Genomic DNA, 23,381 nt, shown 5'->3' on the forward strand with positions numbered 1-23,381 from the left:
ACCAAACACCTGCAGCTCTGCATTGGCATAAATAACTCCATGACGATTCTCTGCTATGCACTGGTACATCCCAGAATTATCCAACGTCAAGTTCCTAAAGTGGACGTCTTTTTCATCAATCTGCAAAACAAAATTTAAAGCCACCTCAATGAGTTTTATGCTTTTAGATTTTGATTCTTACTGTCAAACTGTGAAGTGTCGAAAAACACGTATACCTTTGTGATATGATTAGCAAACCTTATTAAATGTGAAGTGGTCAAACATCTAAGAAAAGAGATCTATTGCATATGTGCATCTTGTGACATTTTTCTGATGATGAAGGACAAACATAAAGAACTATAAGCTTAGAATTGCTTTTCTCTGTATTTATTTTGTGAAATTATTGTTAATCAGAAGCAGATGGATGATGGGAAGTGGATGCGGAATTACACCGTGCCAACAGTCCCACCCACAACTCAGAGGCAAATTTCTAATGAACTCCTGCCACTCTGCAGAAATTATGTCTTAGAAAACAACACAAGTTTTTGAAATTTCAGTGAAAAATTGCATAATCATAATTAAATGATCACTTGGAAAGCTTTTAAAATAGATCAGAAGTTGCATAGGAATGGAACTTTAAGTACTGTCAGACTAAAGTAAGTCAATTATCTGATGTCTCAGTCAAAATTCCCTTGAAAAGTTGTTCAGTTGGTCAAAACTACTGTTTTTTAAACTTTGTTTATTGTGACTGCAGTACTTTCAAATGGCAAACTAACCCTGAATTAGTTGTTAAACATTTGTCACCACAACTAATGCTAAATTCTTTTCTCAAAAATTCTCAGAGGAAGCAACTGATATTAAAAAGACAGAGATTCTCCTGGTTTATCCTCCAGACACTAATCCATTGTTAAACTTCAATCCTGAAAGGTTACTGTCCTGATTGTTTTTGGATATCATTAAATAAACCTTCTTCTGATTACCTCAGAAGAATCAGACAATGAGACAATGGGAAGTGGAAGAAAAGTTTGACACACCTGCTTTAAATATTTATACAAAGAATCATAAAGAAATTAGTCAAATTTTATTTTTGACTTCTGACTTTCAAGCAGGTAAAACTGAAGACTTTGACAGCTCCTATAATTAGGAGGAGATTTCATTAAGGCTTAATGTTCTACCCAGCAGTCTGACCCAGTTTACTGTCTGTCATTAGCTGCAGCTCCCAGGGGTAATTCAGGCCGGATGACAGTTGTTTCTGGGGAGAGCTACACAACACCTGATGTAACAACAGGTATCGCCTCCTGCCATGATTGGTACCCACTGGGTTCCCCTCCTGTCTCTGCTGAGGTGCCAAAACAACACATGGCTGCATACTGATCAGTAAGTTGACTTACAGAGGATTCCCAGAGGATTTCCTGACAAACATATACAAAAAAAAGTTAGAATTTTACCTGATGACCATTTTTTAGCCAACGGATTTTAGGTTCCGGTTTGCCACTGGCCTTACATGACATGGTATAGTTACTATGGAGTTCCTTCTTTTTGCTCGTGATGTGCTCCACCCATTCAGGATAAGCTGCAATTAAAGCAATTCTGTGACATGAGCTCTTGAAATTTGTGCTGATTAAAAAATGAAAAGCATGTGAAAAAGTTAAAAACACATTTATTGCATCTGAGCATTTCCCTACCTTCAACAAATACATTTGCAGAGTGGTAGTCTTTTCCTTTGGAGTTGATTGCTTCACATTTGTAAATCCCGCTGTCTTTTACCTGGATATTGTACAGATGCAGCTGAGAGCCTGACATCCGCAGGTCATGATTTTGTGGTAAATGTCCTTCCATCTTTCTCCAGTGAATCTCAGGTACAGGACTGGGAGGAAAAACAGAAAGGTTTGTGTGACTGCTCTCAAATCGCCTACATTCTGAATTGTAAGTTTGAAGTCACAATTGCCCTTATACAGCCTTTCGGCGGGCAAAAAAAAAGGCAAATGACATCCCTTAAGGTGGCTGCATGAGACTCAAGGGAGACACTTGTGCTCCCCATAAGATACAGCTGCTCCTCCTTACAACCCTCTATGGGCTGGGACAACCCAAAAGCCTGCAGCACCCATATGGGTCAACCTCCATACCTCCATGTGACTAAGGCTTAAGTTTATAACTGAAGTCTAGAAAATGGTACTTTTCCACTGTATTAAGAAGCAATTTAACAGCTCACGGAGCAGAAAATACTCCCAATCTTGACATCAATTTATTCAAATTCTCAATTATGCACCGTCTTATTGCAGTTAATACTCAGACACCTCCCCGCTGCCATCAGACTTTCAGATAAAACTTCCAAACAAACCACACTAAACACCTTCACACTTACTTCCCCAAAGCAAAGCACTCCAGGGTGACGTTCTGTCCAACTAAAGCAGTGGTGTCTGGGAACTTCACTCGGAGGTCAGCGGGGTACTTCCTGTTGGGACCTAACCAAAGAGCAGCGATTTAATATTCAGATTCAGAGCAGAAATAGGCTTTAAATAAACACCCAAAATACATCAAATATTTGCTTCAGGGAATCATATAGACAACCATGAAGTGGAGAAAATTGACTTTAAATTTGACCCCCCAGCATTAAAGAAAACATCATTACCTAAATAATGTAGTTTTCTTGAAAGATATTGTTAATAACGTAGTTCGTTTCTCTTCTTTTTGGCCAGCTTTCTGTGCTGCCTCGATGAATTACAACACAAGTTGTGCACTTTACCCCCTCCAGTACATTTACTGTATATGCACAAAGCCAATAACATTAATTGATAGGCTCATCACAGCCAGCTATAATACTGGTAGGAAAAATGTCAATCCAGCAATGAGGAGAAAAGAACTGAGTTTCAGGTACATCCTTGAAACTTACATCAATGAATACAAAAGCCAAAGAGGATGTTATGCCCTCACACTACAGTTCAAAACCCCAAAACAGGTTGCGTTGAGTTGAGATATATAAACAGGTATATATATACACGTATTTATAGTCCCTCTTTTTTTTCTGCATTCCCGATTCAAGACAAAGAGCCATTTTAGAGTCTTGGCTGGAAAACGGACACCACGACAGCTAACATTTTCCAACAGATTTCGACTTGAAAGCAAGGTAGGAGGAGATGGGAAAAGCAATACTAACGTTCAGTCAGGGGCTGCAGCGGGATGTAGTTGGAGAAAACACTCTTCGAAATCGAGTGGCTTGATGCGATGCAGGAGTAGTTGCCTCTGTCGGACGACTCCACCTTGGAGATGTATAGGTTTCCTGTTGTCTGGCAGACATAGCGGCGGTTGTCCAGTTGGATGAAGGTAGGGAACTCATTGAAGATCCATCTGAAGGACAGCTTGGCTGACAGAAACAGAGACATTGAGATGGTGCCTGTCAATCAAAAAGTCTAAACACAGAAGCAGCTTTGGAGACACAAAAAGATGAAGGATTTATAATTTAAATAAATCCCTTGACCTTTAATTTGAAGTCTTAAAGTTTTTTTTCAGGAGAAAGGCTTAATTGAGAGAATATTTTCTTTAATGTGGTCATTCTCAGTCTCTTAACGCTTAATAGATAAACATTTAAAACATAGACAGTTTGGGGGGATTATTGGCTCCGATTAAACATGAGCAACGCCGAAGGCAAACATTAACAGGTTTTTAATTATGTTCTATGCATATAAAAGATTGTTACAAAAAAAAACGATGAAGTGTTTTTAAAGGACAGTGGAGGTAAATCTAATGTGGGTGAAGATGCAGATCGTTCCTTACAAAAGAGCCTATTTATTTTACACTTTCTGTCTTTTTCATGAAAGCAAGAGAGTAAACTAAACTGATATAGTATGAAAAAAAATAACAGTTTTCTTTAGAACACTAACGAAAAAGTTCAAAGATCAGAAAAAAATTATACCAAAGTCCAATTATGAGGTGAAATATCCTTGTATAAACCTCTTACAAAATATTTTTTTTTTTAATTCTGTGGTTTACCTGGGAAATGTGGTGGAGGAGCACAGAGCACGACTGCACCCTGACCCTCTTTGACGTAAACTGTGGTCCTTTCATCCGTTGAGAAAAGATCCAAATCTGACAAAAAGGGACATAAGATTGAAATACTACGGTTTTACCTTTTTCGTAATCAATAAATTCAATTCAATTCAATTTTATTTGTATAGCCCAAATTCACAAAAACAGTCGTCTTGATGGGCTTCGTATCGGTAATTGAAAAAGTAAAACATAAAACCAAAAGGAATAAATACATAGAATTCATAGGAAAATTCTAAATTGAACTACCTAAACAAACTAAACTAAACTGGACAACCTAGCTGCAAAACTATTGAGAAGGCAGGCCAATGAAAAGGTCAGCTTCTGGAGCATTTGCAATGTTTATCAGCTGGTCGCAACAATTTTTATTTATTTCTTATTTTTTCAGTGTTGTTCAGCTGAAAAGTGGATCCATATTCTCTTCACAAAAATGTGCAAAATGGAAAAACTTACAGCCAAACTGGACGGACGCTTCTTTGCTGATGACAGTGCCGTACATGTTGGTGGCCGAACAGGAGTATTTGCCTACATGTTTGCTTTTAACTGGGTTGCTGATAACCAAGTTGCCCTCAATTAAACTGTAGTGGTTTCTTTCTGCTCCGATGTCAATTTCTCTGTCATTTAGCATCCATCTGGGGGGAAAAAACAAGCCAAATTTGATAAAATAATTAGTCTTTCGGAGAAATAAGATAACAAAATTACATGTTTATTTGAAAAGTGGTAACATTGGCAGCATGACAAATTAAATTCTGACAAAATAAATTTTCCCATCCAAAGTTTTTTCAAAAGCTGCATACTTTAGCTGCAGTTGACTGTGTCTGGGAAAACCCTGTTGGAATACATTACAAGAAAAGGACAAAGCACAATCCTTTAGCTCTGCTATGTAATTCTGGCTGGATGACAGGAAATCTGCTTTTAGGCTCAAAGAGAAATATATTTACATAGATTTGAATATATATATATTTTTGAATTTAGGCGACTTGCTTTGATTGTTTGAAACATAATATGGTTTGAAAAGATATACATGTAAGTGCATCTAATGATTTTTTTTTTAAAAAAAACAAGGTGCATTGGTGCAAACACCCTTGTGGACCTGTCAGGCTGGGAAAACATGGAGAGGGGTGAAAAGTGTTGATATAATAAAATGTGTTACTTGTATGTGGCAGGTGGATTAGCTTTAGCCTGGCAGTTCATGGTAATATTGGCCTCCAGTGACTCCTCAGGGTAGATCGTATCCACTGGCTGCTTCTCAAACACTGGTCCGAAACCTACAGATCCGTCTGAGAAAACATAATGCAAGGAGTGGTCAATACTGGCTTCAACAAAAAAAGTTAAAAAGTTAAAAATAATCAATTGTAGGGGGAAATTCTAAGTTTTATGATTTATTTTATTTAGTTATACTAAAATGAATGACCCCAAAAAATGTGTCACTATAAGTCATTATGCTTTTCCATTACACTGATTACAATACATCTTTAGTTTTTTTATAGGGGAAAAGGCTACCAAGGCAGAAAAAACCCTGTAAGCTCCACTACCACAGTTGGGCACACTGTGCGTCATCTTGTCTGACACACAAGAAACACCAGGTTGAAGGATTTTTTAACTGATTTTTTTACACACAGTCATTGCACCAAAACAGTCTTCTGTATTACTCACTGAAACAGGCAGACATCATGAGCGGTGACATGAATAGAATGTATGCGGAATACCTGCCTTTGAATAAGGAATGTGCCAGAATTTTCCTTCCTCTTTTTTGAAAGAGGAAGAGCGGGTGCAGCAGCATGCAGTATGACAAATGTAAAGTTTGTGTAAATCTCTGTTTCAGGCCCATGTGTTTAAGAAGATACAACGGACTCGCAGGGAAGCTCGGTATTTCAGATGATAATATCCAGCTTCATCCTTAATCCCCCTAACCAGGCCAATTCATGGGATCCGCTCACTCTAAAAATGGCACATCCACAGATTGAGTCACCTTTAGAAAGCTGAACAAAAAACTTGCATGTAACACTGCTCCACCTGAAGTGGCAGCCTCTTTTCTATTAACTCCCACAAAAGCAGCGAGATCTTAGAGACAAATGTGAAACTTTGTGTGGGTGCTTGGCGTGTACAGCAAAAAGAGTAATTTCTAAAACTGACAGCCGGAGCGCATGTATCACCCTCTGCTGCCAGCAGCTAAAGGATTGGAAGTCATTTGAGCTCAGACCAAACTAACCAACTAGGAGGCTGGCTTAACACGGTGCAAACAAGTTAGCTGTACAGTTTAAACCCCAGCAGGAGGCTTCAATTGAAATGTTAGGAGACAGGTTCAACTCCCACCCAAACACTCCACCAGTGAACCGTTTCAGAGCGCTTGACATTGATGAAAATTCCCAAGGACTCTGAATAAGCTTGGTGCTGGCTGCAAGAGAAATTAAATATTCTAAAAATAGGTTATTATGGGTCCGACAGGAAGAAAATTAAGTGCAAATCCGTGTTAAGGGAGAAAGGAAGCAGAGAGGGGAAAGTAAGGAGGAAGTAAAGACGGAAAGAAGCAAGAAAAGATAATAAGCACCATAAAATGATTACGTTAACTTCTTTACATGAAGAAATAAAATGCAGAGTGGCCTGCTGGGAGGTGGTTACTGGGGTTGTGGCTGTGCTGAAATGGCATCCAAAGTGCAACTCAGTCTCGTGCCATAATTCCCGTTCTGATGGATCCGACAGATGGTGGAGGGGGTGTTGAAGCAGGCCACATAGTCAGCCTCGAGACACATTTTTTCTGTCTTGTTATTCGTGTTACACTTTTTCTGTTTGTCTCTAACTCTCACTGCCTTGCACCCCTGACCCAAACCCATTTCCTGCAGCCACATTCAGCTCATCTCTGCCTAAATATCTCTGATTTTGTTTCGCAATCCAGATTGAACAATAGAAATAGTGCTAATCAGTCTATTTCTTTAATTCTACATGAACATATCAGCTTCAACTCTGATACATCTCCTCAGATTTTACTAGCACGGAAATACAGGATGTATGGGGCAGACTGGGGTAAACTAAACCATTGGGTAAGTTGATCCAACCACCCATGTTTAGACAAGGATCTTGTATTTTTGTCATGTGAATATCAGTTTGTGTTTTCTGTTTTGCTATGGAGGATGGAAGCTAACATTTTGAGATGATTTATTTCCAAAAAACGACATTTGCACCAGATAATATTCTTTTTACAAGCCACAATACAGCTACACCAACAGATCTGTTTGAGAAAAATTACTAACAAAGCCCTATGATGAGATGAGATGAGATCTAGCATTATGTAAGACAATTGAAATGTACTATTATGTGAATTTTGCTTTTTTTGTCTGAATGTAAATAAGAATTTTTTTTTTTTTAAATCACATAGAAAAAAAATTTTTCTGAAAGAATTAAATATATCGGGTCTGAAGACTTAATGTGTAATTGTAATTGTGGATGATCTAATGACTGCTGTTACAGTTGAGACCAAACCCAGAGCTTCCATTGCATTTGCCTGATATAGATAGATGAGGATGTAAGTCCAAGACCTTACAGAAATATCTAGTAGAACTTTTTCCCACCAGAGATTATTTTTTCTATTTTACATGAAAATGATAAAAGCCCCAAATATTTTATCCAATATCTAAAATCAGTTTGTTTGAACATCCATGATTTTTTAAAGGACTTTTTAATCTTAATCACATTTACTTTGTGTTTAAAAAACTACTTGTGGTAGCTGGACAAAGATGTTGTCATTGCGAGTAGACTTATGTAGGCCAATACCTGCTAACTATTATTGAGAGGACTGTAAACAAGCATGTAACAGTATGCAACGGCATAACAGCATGTAACATGTATATATCAACTTGTTTATGTGTTGTAGTCTGCAGATGTTTTAAACACGCAAACCCTTAGTAAATCAGGGCCAAAGATCATTCAAATTATCAAGCCTGGAATGCTAAACAATGTCTCAGAATGGTCAGTTAAAGCACAATCGAATGTGAGTAGAACCATTCTTATTTGTCTTTTATGTATTTAATAGCGACTCGTCGCATTTCGGGCAGACACCCGGCAGAATTGCAGGTTACTCCCCTAGGGCGGGTCAGTTAATTAACCCACCTGCTTAGCGTCCTATTTAAGTCAGGTGTACAATTGTTCATTCTCTCTTACCTTCAGCGCTCATTCTTTGCCCCTCCCTCCTCCCCGGCTTCCACCTGTGGGCTCCGTTACGGGGGTTGTTACCCGAAAGTGTATGGAAAAAATAAGTGTCTCAAGGAATTGAACGGAGCCTTATGCCAAAACGAAGTTGTGAATCAAATTGTGAATGTCAACCTAAAGATGTTGTGAAATAAATATTCTTCTGCAAGAGTTGTCTGACTGAAATTGCTAATTAATTCTTGTAGTTTGATGCTGTTTTTAATTTTTGTTCACTATTTGTCTAATTTTATCATTTTATTTGATCTTTCTTTTACTATGAAGCACTTTGGCACCCTAACAGGAGTTGTAAAGTGCTATATAAATAAAGTTTCATTTATTCATTAAACAACAGCGAAAATGTTGACCTTTGTAGAATGAATGATAACCACTTCATACGTTGTTTTTCAAACTAAAATTCACACTTACACATTCATCCATCCAAGCATTTGCCAAACCTTCTTAATCCCTTTTGAAGTCATGGAGTTGCTGAAGGTTGGGTACACCCTGGACGGTTTGCCAGTCTATTATAGGGCCACACAAGATAGCTCCACCCCTTCTCTGAAAGCAGTGCCTTTATCCTTTTTGCTTGAACGCCTTTTCTACTGTGGCAACACTTGACTGTTTTGTTTAACAAGCAAATCTTTACTGTTAACAACTAGGAATCTTAGAGACATAAACTGACATACAAAGACAGGTATGGACAGAGAGGCACATCTAACTAAATTGCAAACACAAAGTAGTCTCCATGGCCTGCAGGACCTGATCATAGTCTTAAAGTAAGGCAAACATCTGGAGCATGTGAGACAAATATAAAGATAACACTCCATTGATCTATTCTGGAATTTGTCTGTTATCAGTTGGAAACACAATGCTATTAACTTTTTAATCGTTTTAATTCCATTGTATGTGCATTCTAAAACCTTACAAGCTGTAAGTGGTGCAGGGTTTCTTGCTGACTGTATTGACCATTGCTGTTCTGAGCATGCATGCACTAATAGACAGTGCTCTCTGAAATTAGTCATACCCGTGGGGTATGACTACACTGTAAATAATCCAGTAACTACTTGCAATCCCAAAGGGGAATAATTCTTCAACAAATTTCAACGTACATGATGTTGCAACATTTTTCCACATCTGCAGCAGAATGTTTGCATGACCAAGGAGAGAGTCCAAGTGGGACAGCGAGCATATTGTGTCCTTCAGGCGCTTCAAGCAAAATGTGGCAATAATTACCCATAAGCCCCTGAGCCATATAATGAAGCATAGTGGCAAACCAAAATGTCCCTGGAGGGATGGAGGGAGTAATCTACTTTTTTTTTTTCTAATTCTATGTGAAATAATGGTTAATTAGTCAGCTTTACTGTGAGCCAAACAATCTGCAAGGCTCTTTCCATTATTAGTGTGCTGGAACTTTTAATCCGACAAAAAAGCTGGTCTAAAACTCTGTGTTTTTTTCTGTTGTTTTTTAGCTTAGAAAAATTAAGGAGAAATGCCCTTTTTTATGCCATCTATAAACAGGCAAACAATTATTTCATATGGAATAAAAGGCTTTTAATGCCGTGCATTGCATGTATTGCTGAAAGTTTTACACCACATGTCTATAGAGCTTAGAGATGGTTTATTCTGGGATGGCAAAGAGACACTGCCTGTCTTTTAGAATCACTTTTCCAACAGGCAAAAAGATGTGACACTCAGTACCTGAGAGACATTTATTAGGTGGGCTTTAGAAGTGCTTTCACAGCCCAGTGATGGGTATTAGTACATGTATGAGCTGAAAGACTAGAAGTTAACTTTTAAAAGGGAAAAAAAGTGCCTGCAGCCCAGCTTCAAAGCTGCCTGCAATAAGGCTCTGACCTTTGAGGGGCTCTACATCGACTCACTTTTCTGATGGCTTAAACTCCATTTTTATTCAGGTTTGACAAGAAGTTCGACATCATACATCCTGGGCAGCATTTTCCCACTTTTCTCTTGTTTTTGGTGCAGTGTGACCTTCAGAGCGTAAGCCTGCAGCATGTCAGGCTGAAGAGTACATCCATCATATTGACTTGCATAAAAACTTTCAGTCCATACTTGGGATAAAACTAATAGAAAACATTTTGCAAGTTGGATAAATTGTTAAAATAAGGAAAAAGATCACCTTCAACTATTTATCTTTTGATTACATTGAGTCTAAAGAGTCAGTGAGCTGCACCCTTATTAGAATTTAGAAATTTATAAAAATAAAAGTATACATTTTTGACCAAAAAAAATTTCACTCTGAGGGCTGGACTTTTTATAAATAAAGGTTTAATTTCAGCACTAATTCAGTAATATAATTTTTGGCAAATTATACCTTTTAACATATTTAGTATCAATGTTGGCTATTCATTTTAAATAAACTGAGAAAAACAATCATTTTAATTTAATACACGATTAAACATGAATCATCTATTTTGTGAGATTATGTTTGCAGCACATGCTCAGATAAATTATGATGACAATCTTTTCAATTGTATATGGACTTTTATACACTAACAGGATATTTTAAATGAAGGAATAGTTGTTGTTCAACAGTCATTAGTGCTTTTGTAAGATTTTTCCCCCCCAAAGCTAATAAAAAACACAATATGATTTCCGTAATTTTGTGTCTTGTGTTTTCCTTGATTTTTCTTGTTGCACAGTTTCCATAGAATTGGTCATTCAACCAGCTGTTTAATGAGTGCTAACTTATTTCTCTTTTTTTTATCTCTAAACTAGCGTTTTGCTGTCTTTGTGTCAGGTTCATCAGGCTCATGCATCTCTAATTATAATCCAAGGAAAACAATGAGGTTAAAGCAAGAACTACCAGAGCGAAAGTGTCTACAAACATTATTCACAAAACTTTATTTTATAATTGTTTTACCCAAAGAAATTCCGGATTGCACGACTAAATGAAACCAAAAACTCAGTTCGAACAGTGATTTTTATGTGTCAGTTGTTTTTCCAGAACAAACATTTTGTTCCATTTAAACATTATGTTTTATGATACTTGGTTGAAATCATATCAAAACTGCTTTATTTTTCAATAAAATGAAACTAAAATACACTTTTCTTGTCATCCCGTTAATTGCATCAATGTGTTTCTCTGTGTCATTTGTAACCATTTGCTCTCTTAGGTTTTTGTTTTCATGCGGTGCCACGGATCAGGTTTTCCTAGAGCTCTGCATGAGCGGCTGATGATTTCATGAGCTCTGCCGCCGCTCACTCCATTAACAAATCAACCCACATGCTTGTTCCCAAGCAACTGAGCCTTTCTGTGTTAATTTACCCTTGTTGACATTCTGTCTGCACCTTTTTTCTTTCAGAGAATGACGTTTGTATACAGTAAACAATGCTGATGTCTCACAACTGCAACCTCTGCCATACTGTGTGCTTTTAACTACAGAAAACAAACACAAAGTCCATAATGCGTCTTTTATTCTTGCTTATTGAGTATTTGGTTTTGCTGAACTGAAAAGTTTAGAGTTTTACAATATGGTCAAGCGCTCTAAATGCTCATTGTGCTATTTATTACACCATATCAGTATTCCAATGACTTAGTTTAGTCTGACATTTTTGCCACATGTCGCGTCAGCAAGTGCACTTTATCAATTTCATATTTCTAGATTTACCCTAGAGTAGACTTGCAACCTCCTCAAGGTAAACCCTGCCTTCACCTAATGGCTAGAGCAGGGTACAGCAACCCTGCACAGGACATTAAAAGGAAAAATAGATGCACGGATAGACTGTTTGTGGATTCCACTATTTTCAAGATCAAAATTTAATGCTCTAAATGTCTCATCTGTGCCTTCAAAATGTGTGTGCGCCAGACAGCCCTGCTCTTGACTTTTCACATCAAATAAAAACAAAATAAAACAACTGAAACGGAAAACCAGTAAATGGATCTGAAAACGTTTCCTTTTTGATTACAACAAAAATGTTACGCAATTTTGGATGCAAATCAAAACAAAAGGACAATAATTCCTTTCACCAACTGTAACAACATAGTTGAATGAAAATTCTCAGCACTGATCTGTTAACTCAGTTGAAATGTACCGATCTATTCATTCTGCTGAATCCACAGGGATAAAATGTCATTTTCAGATCAAACATGGAGACCAACACCTAATTTTTACGCTGATTTTCATCAGCCCTGTCCTGCTGAGGGTCACATTGCAACTGCATCTTTGAATACTGATCTATTCAAATTGTACAAATTATTTATAATCATTGGTTAATATTAGCTTTGATTTTATTGTAAGAACTGCTGTCTTTGGTTTGTTTTTTCTGTAGGTGGTTTCTTCTGTTTATTTTTCTCATTATCAAACCTCATCCCTGATATGATATGAAATGAGTTTAGACTGTACTCCTAATACGTGACTTGGTGTATTTTTTTATCGTTTCTTTTGCTTATTATGTTTAAAATGAACCCAGTTCACAGCACAATTGTGACAAAACTGATCTAATCTAACAAGGTTGTGGGTTTCTACCTGCCCAAATACAAATACTTTCCCTTTTTGTAGTTTTTCTTTGTTGTTGTTTTTTTTTAAATATTTTCCCAGTTGATATCTGGAGTTGACAAAACCCTGGAACAGTCAGTGAACATTTTCCACTCAACTGTCACAGCCTTGAAGAGGATTCATAGCCGCCTCCAAGGCTGTAAACACGAATAGTTGTTAAACTGTAAATCAAAAGAATGAATGCCTTTAAAGGTTGTCCAACTACGGTAGTTTCCATTTATAGCTGTTTGTTCTTACTGCCTGACATTGATTTATAGGTAAATGTATTTTGCCATCAATGTGTTTATTTGGTATTTACAATACTCGGAGCTAAATTTTAGAAAAAATCCAGGTCAGTCACTTCCAAAAACAAGTAGGTTTAAATGTGGATTTCCTTTCAAATAAAGTAAAAAAATAAAAAAAATACTGGTACAGATATAAATACAGCCTTACCTCCACAGAGATCTGCAAACTCCTCATGAACCGAAGCACCTGAAAGTTAAAGGAAGTCATAAGAAGGCTTTAACTGCAACATGCAAAATCTCTGCCTAACACTGTATACTGAAGCTTGTTTTGTTTTTGTTTTCAGAATAAAAAAATAAATAAAAAATCTTCATTTTCATCAAATTTTACTTTTCTTCTGTGAGATAATAATCTTTGACAAACTGGACCAAACCAATCGATTAATCAACATCCCTTTTTAAAGACAAAACAGAAAACCTAATTGGAGTTAATTGGTCAAAATATAAGAAATGTAATAACATTGTGTATTTATTAGTATTCAGATGACATTTGCTTAATATGCATCTCAATTTGTGTGACACCTCAATTTTGTCACAAAACACACTAGTTTTTCACCTTTTTTGGTTAAAAAAAAGTTTTAGAATTAGCCATATGTCTTCTAGACAGAAAATCTAAGGTTGCTCTATATCTACTGTAAACAACAGACATGTTTGGAATCACGTAATAACTATGTGGTGCATTTGAGTACCATTTATTTCTCTTCAAATGTTGCAAGCCAGTGAAATCCCACTGCCTAAAGGCTAAAACATAAATGTCAAATTGACGCCGTTTTTTAAAGAACCTGCCATTTAGAGGCATGAAAATGTACAAATCAAACCACTGTGGTCTACCCAGGCTAGAGGAGTGCAGAGAAGGTTGCTTTATTTTTAGACAGGTCATTTTTTAAGTTCACTCTTTTCTGTCATCTTTGCTTTAACTCCAACCCAGCTGATTACACAGCAGCAGGCTGAGAAAACTCAGAGCCCTTGGAGGCATGCAGCACTCCCGCTTCTCAAGCAAACAGTGAGCATCTCATTTGACAATTCTTGCTTTATTTTCAAGAGATCTTTATAATGTCTGTTTGAACTGACCTAAATACGACTGCATGATTGCACAAATGTATTTCTAACTGAGTACATTAAATGTGTCTCCCATTTTTTCCCCTTAAAGCATGTTAGAACTGCCAGCGTGGCCAGACATACGACTAAGTTGTCAGTGAGCTGCTCGCTTGCGGTTTTCTTGTTTTCCATTCACAGAAAGCCCAGTTATGACAAGCACGCTCACACTTAAGCTGCCTACCACCTGTGTGATTTTCACACTTGGTAAAGTGGCTGGAACTGCAATTTGCCTGAAAAATGTTCCTGACGTGAATAAATATCCTTGACAACTGAGTGATCTTTTGAAGAGCGAAGACAAATAGAAGGGAAGCCAAATGAGCAAAATTTGAAGAGGTTTTCACAGACAATTAGGGAGAGGACACACGTCCGACACAGCCAAAAAAATATCGCTCTAATTACAGCTTTTGTGTGAATCACCTATAACCAAAAACCACATGCTACTACTGATTGGTTGTTTTCAAATCACACACATGCAAGAAAAGAAAGAATGTGTAAGAATGTTTTTTTTTCTGTATGCTATGACTCAAACTGTGTCCTAGTACTTATTTTTGATTTTGTGCAACATTTTCTTCTTGGCTGAATTTGCAACAGACCTGCAGGAGTGAAGGAGAGGAGCAGTAGATGGAGGAGCAGGGCGAGGCGCAGCATGATGCTGGAGAGAGAACCACCTGGTGGGGTTACAGCTTGAAGCTTGGCTGTTGAAACATGAGCAGGACCTTGCAGTTTTCCTTAAGGAGATCAAGAAGACAGAAAAAAAAAGCTTTTAATAATTGGAGGGAAAAAAAGAGATTGTTCATGTAATGAGAAACTCTCAAATCTCCACAGATAGTTTAGATAGAAGAGAAAAGATAAAACAGCTACGGAGTAATTTAATGCAGAAGAAAAGCATTAAATAGATCTTTTGTTGAACTTTCAACCCACACATACTAAAAAAGAATGTCATGCAACTTAACAAAAGGGAGGGCGTGTTTGCATCCATCTCGTGCAAGACACAGCTGGAACCTCCTTTTACAATATTGATTTACACTTTCAATTTTCATTTAGATTTATATTGAATTATTGTTGTTAATTTCACTTTGTTTTTAGGGAGACAAATGTGCCACCTGTCCAGTAACAACAGATGAAGTACTGAGTATTGGCATTTGCAGAGATGGCAATTGCACATTATTGCACATTAATGGATATTAATGTCTATGTCAAGTAAAGTAATAAATAAATGAAATCAGACTGAATAAACTCTAAATATTTTCTTCTGTGGAAGTGTGCATGAGTATATGACTTGTCAGGTTTATAACTATTTTATATTTCTTAATTTTATTCTGTTTTTCAATAGTTTTATGTTTAGATGTATAAAGGATGGCAGGAAAACTGAACTGACCTGAACTTTGTCATGTAGCTGTTTAAAAAGCGGAAATGTGTCGTATTTCTTATTATAGCACCTAGCATGAATGCCATTAAAACCAGAGATATATATTTAACCTCCTGATGCCTGAAAAATTACTTTATATGTTTTTGCTTTCATGAGGATGCCAAATTAAGGTAATTTTGAAGCCAAAGTGGTTGGATGGATATTTGCATCAATAGACTTCAAAGGGTTATTGACATTTTCTTTAGAAATCAGCTGGTAAAAGGAATAAAGCAACTCTTTCTTTTCCTTCATTCATTCTGCCGTGTGTTTGCCTGATGAGTGACAATAAAGCAGATCACCACAGCCAGTATGCACAGACTCACTCTCATCCACATCTCGGCAACATCACATCTAGCACAGCAGCAGCTCTCCTGCTTCTGCCCAGCAACACATGATGAAAGCCAGCATGATCTGAGTCAGGAGAAACATGCAGAAGAATGGCTAAGAAGCGCTCGATATCCACAACGAATTTATGAAAACAGTTTTATAATGTCCATCATATTGTGTGATTAGAAGTGTTTAAGCTTAAATATGTGACATATTTATTCCCTAATTATCATGTTCTGGCTGAGCACGAGAACTGTTATTTGTAGCACAAAAAAGTTAAATGATTTAGAACCATTAGGAAGTTATAGCCAAAAGAAAACTTTTTTTATGTATTTAATAAGAAGGGTTAAAAGGTGAACCGATGGTAAAGAATGCATAATTTACTGCAAAACACAAAATCATCATGCATGATAATTCAATAGCTAAAACAATTAAGATGATTAGTGTTTTGTTTTTCTTAAACTGCTGTCAATGTTCTCCCCACCCTCAACTAAAGATTGTGTCAAAAATCTGTTGGTTTTTTTCTGCTCATGAAGAGAAATGAGTGTTGATTAACGGGTAACAAAAGATGAGGCAGAAGTTATTGATTGCTTGTAAGCACGGTGGGTCTGACGGCAGGAATGACATGTTGGAGGCAACAAGACAAATTGGCTCTAAATATAAAAGACAGACTGAAAAAAAACCTCAAGATCACATGTAAAGTGTCAGCTCTGGATGACACAAACAAAACAGCAGTTACTGTAAAGCTTTCACAGAGGAGTGTGACACGCTGTCCCATGTGTGCAGCGTGATGGACTCGCAGAGTAAGAAACCCATGCGGAGGGGGTGGGGTTTCATCTCTCTTTGGGAGTGTATCCTAGCAACACCTTTCAAAAGCAGCAGTTTGTGTGCTGCAGGGGGGGTCTTTTGTGACCACCGATGAAACTATGCAAACATTCATTTTAATCTGGGACAACAGCGCCGCTGTGAAAGGAAGACGGCGGGTGCTTTGCTCATCTGGGAACAGAATCCAGGAGCAGAAGCATCACAGAAAACTGAGTTTTTCTTTTCTTTTCTTTTTTCTTTTTAATCAGCGTCAGTTTACAGCCCTTTAAATGCCATTTCTGTTACTCGTAAATCATAAATGATCTTAATAGATGCTCTTAGGAGATACGCAGACAACAAACAGGTACCATTCCCATCTATTCCATTAAGGACTAACTCTGATTGATTGACCAAGAAAGTGAGACGGTTCCGGCCGTCACTGTTAGAGCTTTTCCTGCTTCATCTCCCCATCGCACTTGATGAGAGTGTTGCAGTCAAAACTGTAGATCAAAAGGCCATCAAACAAGACCACTTCACGTCATCGTAAAACACACCCAGGACAGTCAAGGACACAGCTTGTAATTTGATCTTTATTTTCATTTTTCCTTGTTCTCACTTGGAGTGCTACATCCAAAAACCAAATTACTAGATGCTTTTTAGAACTCATTTAGAAATCTGAAACAGGGGGTCAACACCTCCATTTGCATTTTATTGTGTGACCCCATAACTTTCTAAAGCCGTTTTCTTTTTTTTATTTATTTGTTAATATTCAGGCCAGATGGGGGTCATAAAGACGCATCATGAGGAGGGGGAGGAGAGCAGATGATGATTGGGGACAGAGAGGTAGACTTAAAAAAAAAAAAGATTTTGCTCGAGCAACCTCAGCCCCCCCGACACACACACACACACAGATGCATACACAGATGAACACAAACACACACACTTCCAACAGCCTCAGTTGTCAACAGCAGCTTTGTTGTAATCCTGCAAAGTAAAGCCAAACTGGGGTTAACGCTGGATTGGTCCTAATCAGTTAAAGAGAGAAAATAGGGACCGTCTATGAGGGTGAAAGAGGGTGAAAGATTCAACAATAAAGTGACACACATTGATAGGCAAACAGGATGACCAAAAAGCAAATGTAAAAACAAAAATCAATCAATCCACAAGTGAAAAAGAAAAACTTTCTTTAAATTTGCATTTATCTCTTGTGCGTAGAATCTGAAGGACTGCCTTGAATGACAACTGGGGTCAGAAAATATTGATGCTGAGCAAAAGTTGAAATATTTAAGAAGGAACAGTAATGACTGATGCGACAGTTTATGGAAAAGAATGGCGCTGCCAGTTCTGAAAAGACATGGTGGGAACCTTTGATGCTTCCCTAAACTACAAACTGTTTCAGCTTTTTCCAAAATGACGAGGAGCCAGGGAATTTTTGAGTGACGGCTCAGCAACACATCCCATTATGTTAGGATTTGGTGATGCAAGGCAAGAACCAAAGTTTTGACATCATTGTTTTGTACTTTTTTCCCCCCGATATTTTATTCTTTAAATTTGTAATAAATGAAAACATGTTTATCAACTAAAATAATAAGACAAGAATGTAAAAAACATATAAGAATAAAAAAATAGGGTGCATTCAGAGCCAGATTGTTTTGGAATATGTAATTAAGCAAGTGTCTTTGCTTTTAAGCATATAGGTAATATTTCTTAATGCATATGTTTGCTCAAAAGAATGAAAACCCTAAAAAAAATTACCCATAACTACAGAAAACCCAAGTCTGTATAGTTTTAAAAAGATCAGAGGATGCATCCACTGGTAGACAACCAGATCCATGTACAACTTCCTTTTCCTCGTCCGAGCTGGAATCTGGCTCCAAACTGTACGGCTGGATAGCTCCAATATTGCTACGATTTTTGTTGGACCACTAATGTTAGGTTGGGGTATGGGGGGCTGTAAACTCGCAGGAGAGCAAATAAACAGTGTGTTGGGTGGGTAGCTCTACGCCAACAGTCCCACCTACAACTCAGAGGTAAAATTCTTAAAAGACAGGAGGAAGAGAGGAAGATGTCAGTCAAAAACTATATACAAAAAAAGATAGATTTTAAACATTTGATGTGATTTTTTTATTATTTCAATCATTTAGTTAAATATTTTAAACATCCTTTGTGAACAACAAAGTTATAAATCTCACTAGTAAGGATGTTGAACTGAAAATGAATGCTGCTAAATGCTATAATTTACTTATTTTAGGTTTAGCCAATTCAGATCAAAATTAATCTAAAACTTTCTTTTTTGTTTAATTACACTGTTAAATGCATGCACATGTAATCTGTCATTTGTAGTCAAATTCTTGTCTTCTACTGTATCTACCGGTAATCATGGAATCACAGAGTCTGACACGCGGCAGATAAGACTTGGTGTCATCACCAAAGGCCCCTGGGAAAGCGTAGAGAAAGAGCGGTATTGATCCAGATCAAATTGAGATGAAAACAGCGCGACGCTGAGTCTGACACGGCATATTCCAGACGCAGCTGTGACTCGGCCTGTTGTGAAGGACGCTACTGTTCAATCTCTTTAAGTTAATTCATCCAGAGCCTGTGGAGATGCTGTGGGAGCAGCAGGGCAAATTGAAAAGAAAAGAAATTCAACTTTTTCATGATTTCTTCATCATCACCAGTCCTCCTGCCTCAAACACAGCCCCCCTTCTTCAACTCCAAGTCTATATTAAACATGAATGTCAGTCATTGTGGAGCATTCCACTCATGAACTGCACATTCCTTTCAATAGAAACCATTCTTCAGGTCAAACTGGCTAATTTTATTTATGAAAATAAGGCCCACAATGGGAAAGAAGCTTCAGTTTGATTCTTTTTGACATCTAATTAGTTCTATTTTACAGCAAAGAGTTTGTGATGTATTTCATATGAATTATTGATGACAATCATTGATCACAGATGCACAAAAGAATTGTCTGCAGCTTCAGCTCTGCAAGGTCTGTGACTGAAGTGCATACCTAAATATGCATATCTCTGAAGAACACCTGGCTCCTTTAAAAATGTAGGATTAACACATTGGTTATCTACAGGTGATTTAAAAACATTTGTACTTTTTAGGCTATGTTTGTTCCATTCATTTTTTTTTACATCCAATCTGAAGCAGACTTTTCTTTCAATTTGGAAATATTTTTTTTAATCTATAAAAGAAGAAAAAACTATCATCTGGAGCTGTGTGGAGTATTATTCATGATGTTATCAAGCTCTGGATTATCCAGTCATGGCTCCTTCAGTGTGTCTATTTATCTGACTCCCCCCTTGCTCCTTGTCGCTCCTTTTCTCCGTCTCTTCTTCTCATTCCCTAGAACTGCTATGCTAATGCAAGCTATTTATCCTAACCCCTGCCGTCAACACAATGCCCCCCGGGGCCAGACCGCCTCAATAACCTCAGCCGGCCTGAATATCAATGACACCAGCCATTCAAGCCATGAGCGCTGGAGCTGGACTCCTGTCTGCATCACATTAACCTCAAATCAGCTTTCATCTGTAAATGTGAGTCTGCAATGAAATAAACTTAAAACGTCTAAAGGCACAGCAAAGAAGGTACTAAATGACCAATTATCATAATGTCAGAACACATGCTATCAGTTTTCTTAATCTATATTTCTTATCTCATGCCAGAGAACAATTTACAAACAGGCAAGTAAAGCTGAACCTGTTGACTTCAACAGGCAAAAATAAAACTTAAAATACAAAAGAAAAACAGTGATATGATGCAGTCATAAGCACATTTTGCAAGTTAATTTAAAGGGGTAAAAGATTAGTCATATTAACATCGATCTATTTAAATCAGGGTCTCTTCTTCTTCACATGATCAACTTCACTTCACATTTCAACAAGTTTGTGCTTCAATAGATCAATCTTTGGCCTCTCTTTGGAAAAAGATATACAGGATAAAGGGAAACAGTGACAAAAATGGTATCTCTGGTTTAATTTCAACATAATTAAAGTTTAGACTACATTTCCTGATCATTTGCATGTGAACGTAACACAGAAAACCACTGACCTTTCATAATAAAAGCCCTGAAACGGTCTGATGCAGTAGGCAGTGTAATTAGTCTCAAAAGATAGTCACGAAGTATGTTTTTATTTTATTTTTATCCCAAGTTTTGCAAATACGTAACTGAATGTGCCAGAAAGACAAAAGGTGGTAGAAAAACGAGAGAAAAGAGGGCGCCCTGTTGAAGGCCTCCATGCTGTAACCAAGCCACTAAAATAATGATGTACTGTTCAAATGAGCAGCGGCAAAAACATATTTTTCATTCACAAAAACTGCACATGGAATGATCATTTTACAGATTGACATAGAAAGCTCTCAGAGCAACTGACAATGATAGAAAAAAAAATCACTGTTTCATTCATAGAGACTTAACTTTCAGATTTATTCCCTAACATAAAATAAAAAGTTTTATTTTTATAAAAACAACAAATGCAGGTCGAATAAATTAAGATGATGTAAAAAAAGAAAGAAACATAACCCTCTAAAGTGGAAAAACAGCAGGATCCTGCTTACCTTGCTATGGGAGGCTGCCATGACGGCAGCTCTGGTGAGCTACTAAGCAGCCCCTGTCTGCCATCCCTTTCAACTCGCCAACTCTGCCATGTGTCCTAAATTCTCAGCTCCATTGTCCTCCTCAGAAATGAGCAACGCTCCTGGATAGAGGAGCCCTCATCAAGGTGTAAAGGAGGAGGGAGAGATGATGAGAGGAGGAAAAAGCCGCCTCCCTGAGCTGGGAGCGGGGAGCCATGCAAATAGGACGCCAGTAAGGGAGCCTCCCTGCAGAGAGAAAGCCCCGCAGAGGGATCTTCCAACTGGGGCCGTAGTTTAATCTCTTAAGCTCTCTACTCACACACATGCACAGAAACACCCCGCTAATAATAATATATAGGAAAAAATGGAAAGAAAAAAAAACACACTCAGACTACATCAAGCCCTCTCAATATTTTGATGTTATCATCAACCTGGCAAGGAGCCAGACATATCATCTCCAATACCATAATCATAATCTCTGCTGTTTGTCCTGATCTGTGCTAAAGTAAGCACATTCCCCTAAGAGATTTAGGCATCTGCACTAAACTGGCATTGATGATGGCTCTATTGGGCGTTGGCTGCAATTCACCCTGTTACAAAGCAACGTCATTTTCAAATTGTACTTCTCTAGCTTCATGTTTGATGATTAAATGATGATTAAAAAATATATATATATATGTATATAGATCAAATTATTGATATTTTTTAAACTTAATTAAGGCAGTACAAGTAAGGAATCAACTCATGACCACTTTTACATTTTTTAAATTAATTCTTAACATTTATGAATTAGATCCTAAATAAGCACATGTCTTTAGCCCCAACACACATCCTAAGTCACTCAAATCTATATAAAATGCTAATGTTACACAATGTTATGAATATAAAATAGATCTTTATAAACAAGCAAAACAGAAAAGAAATCAAGTTTTGTTTTGTAAAACAAATTTTACAACCATCTGGTTATTTTTCATTTATATAAATAGATATTGTGATCATTTACATTTTATATAAGTGTATTTCCACTTGTCAATTAACAAGATGATGTGTTTTTAAAGAATTAATAATATAAAAAGTTATTTAAAACAGACCTCTTTGCATATTGCAAAATGCCGTTGCAAATATTGTGTTAGTTTAGAGTGTGTTCTCCTTAAATTATTCATTTTAATGATAAAAAAAGAATTGAGCCTTTATTATTATTATATTTTTAACCAATTCCAGCATGTTTGAGAGGGAAACAACAGCAGGAAAGAGCAAAAGATAACAACTAGTATGCAAGAAAATGAAGCCCCGGCGTCCCCAGGTGAGATACTCACGGGCAAATATCCGAATGATGAAATATTATGCAGAAAACAGCCAGCTGTGAGTCTCACTCTCAGCCTGTGAGGCGGAATGTTAAAGGGAAGTGTTCCCCGTGTGCAGGAAATGGGGGGAACTGCGACACTGAACTGAGGCAAGATGAGGCTAAGAAGGATTTTGTCTGGATTTGACAAAGTCGGGTCCTAAAGGTTCAGGGAAGATTAAGACGAGCGGGAACTAAACAATCAAATAAGTTTGAGTTCCACTTTGTATTCTTGTATGTGACAAGATGAAAAACAGTGTAATCTAGGTAAAAAATAAAAGGCACCAAAGTAGCATAGTGAAACACAAATCACAGAACTGATTAAAATTATTGAATTTTGGTTTAACTACATAGGTCTCACATTTATCTTAACTGATCTAATTTTAATGAAACTATCTGTTTGAATTATGTCTGCTAATTGCCATGGTTTTGGCAGGATGCATTTATTTAAAATTAGGTCAATACTTTAGTATTATATGTCAGTAAATGATGGGACATGTCTGAATAATTAGATATTATAGGTTTGGTAACAGAGGGGTGATGCTGAAGAGTTGAAGACATTTCACCACTAAACCCTTAAAAAAGCTGGATATTGACCGCAGAGATGCCAGTAAAACCACAGGACCTATAGTTGGGTCTTGATTTGATAAGATAATTTTTTTTTTGGACATAAGCTTTAGGGGAAATATAGGACAAGATAAAAAAAGGAAAGAAGAAAAGAAATACGTAACTCCTATATTTAAACTACAAAAACTACACACATAGATAAACATACACACAGAGACTAACATACATGAAAACATTCAACACAT

General features: G+C 37.1%; 1 protein-coding gene across 3 annotated transcripts in view; it reads right to left on the reverse strand.

The window, feature by feature from the left end:
• The window catches only part of cntn1 (contactin 1), a 73,460-nt gene that overhangs the window by 12,629 nt on the left and 37,450 nt on the right, over nucleotides 1-23,381 (reverse strand). For 2 of the 3 annotated variants that reach the window (XM_011475924.3, XM_011475921.3), the window contains exons 2-11: nucleotides 14,698-14,832; nucleotides 13,158-13,196; nucleotides 5,177-5,303; nucleotides 4,477-4,655; nucleotides 3,970-4,065; nucleotides 3,137-3,343; nucleotides 2,345-2,444; nucleotides 1,665-1,846; nucleotides 1,428-1,552; nucleotides 3-120 (exon numbers count right to left, since the gene is read on the reverse strand). In XM_011475924.3, the coding sequence (XP_011474226.1) occupies nucleotides 3-120; nucleotides 1,428-1,552; nucleotides 1,665-1,846; nucleotides 2,345-2,444; nucleotides 3,137-3,343; nucleotides 3,970-4,065; nucleotides 4,477-4,655; nucleotides 5,177-5,303; nucleotides 13,158-13,196; nucleotides 14,698-14,752 (1,228 nt within the window). In that variant the 5' untranslated portion in view covers nucleotides 14,753-14,832. Of the gene's footprint in view, nucleotides 1-2; nucleotides 121-1,427; nucleotides 1,553-1,664; nucleotides 1,847-2,344; nucleotides 2,445-3,136; nucleotides 3,344-3,969; nucleotides 4,066-4,476; nucleotides 4,656-5,176; nucleotides 5,304-13,157; nucleotides 13,197-14,697; nucleotides 14,833-21,209; nucleotides 21,428-23,381 lie in introns of those variants that run through there. The other variant, XM_011475922.3, reaches the window with a different exon arrangement.

Source organism: Oryzias latipes, chromosome 6 (assembly GCF_002234675.1).
Source record: "Oryzias latipes chromosome 6, ASM223467v1".
NCBI classification, from domain to species: Eukaryota; Metazoa; Chordata; class Actinopteri; order Beloniformes; family Adrianichthyidae; genus Oryzias; species Oryzias latipes.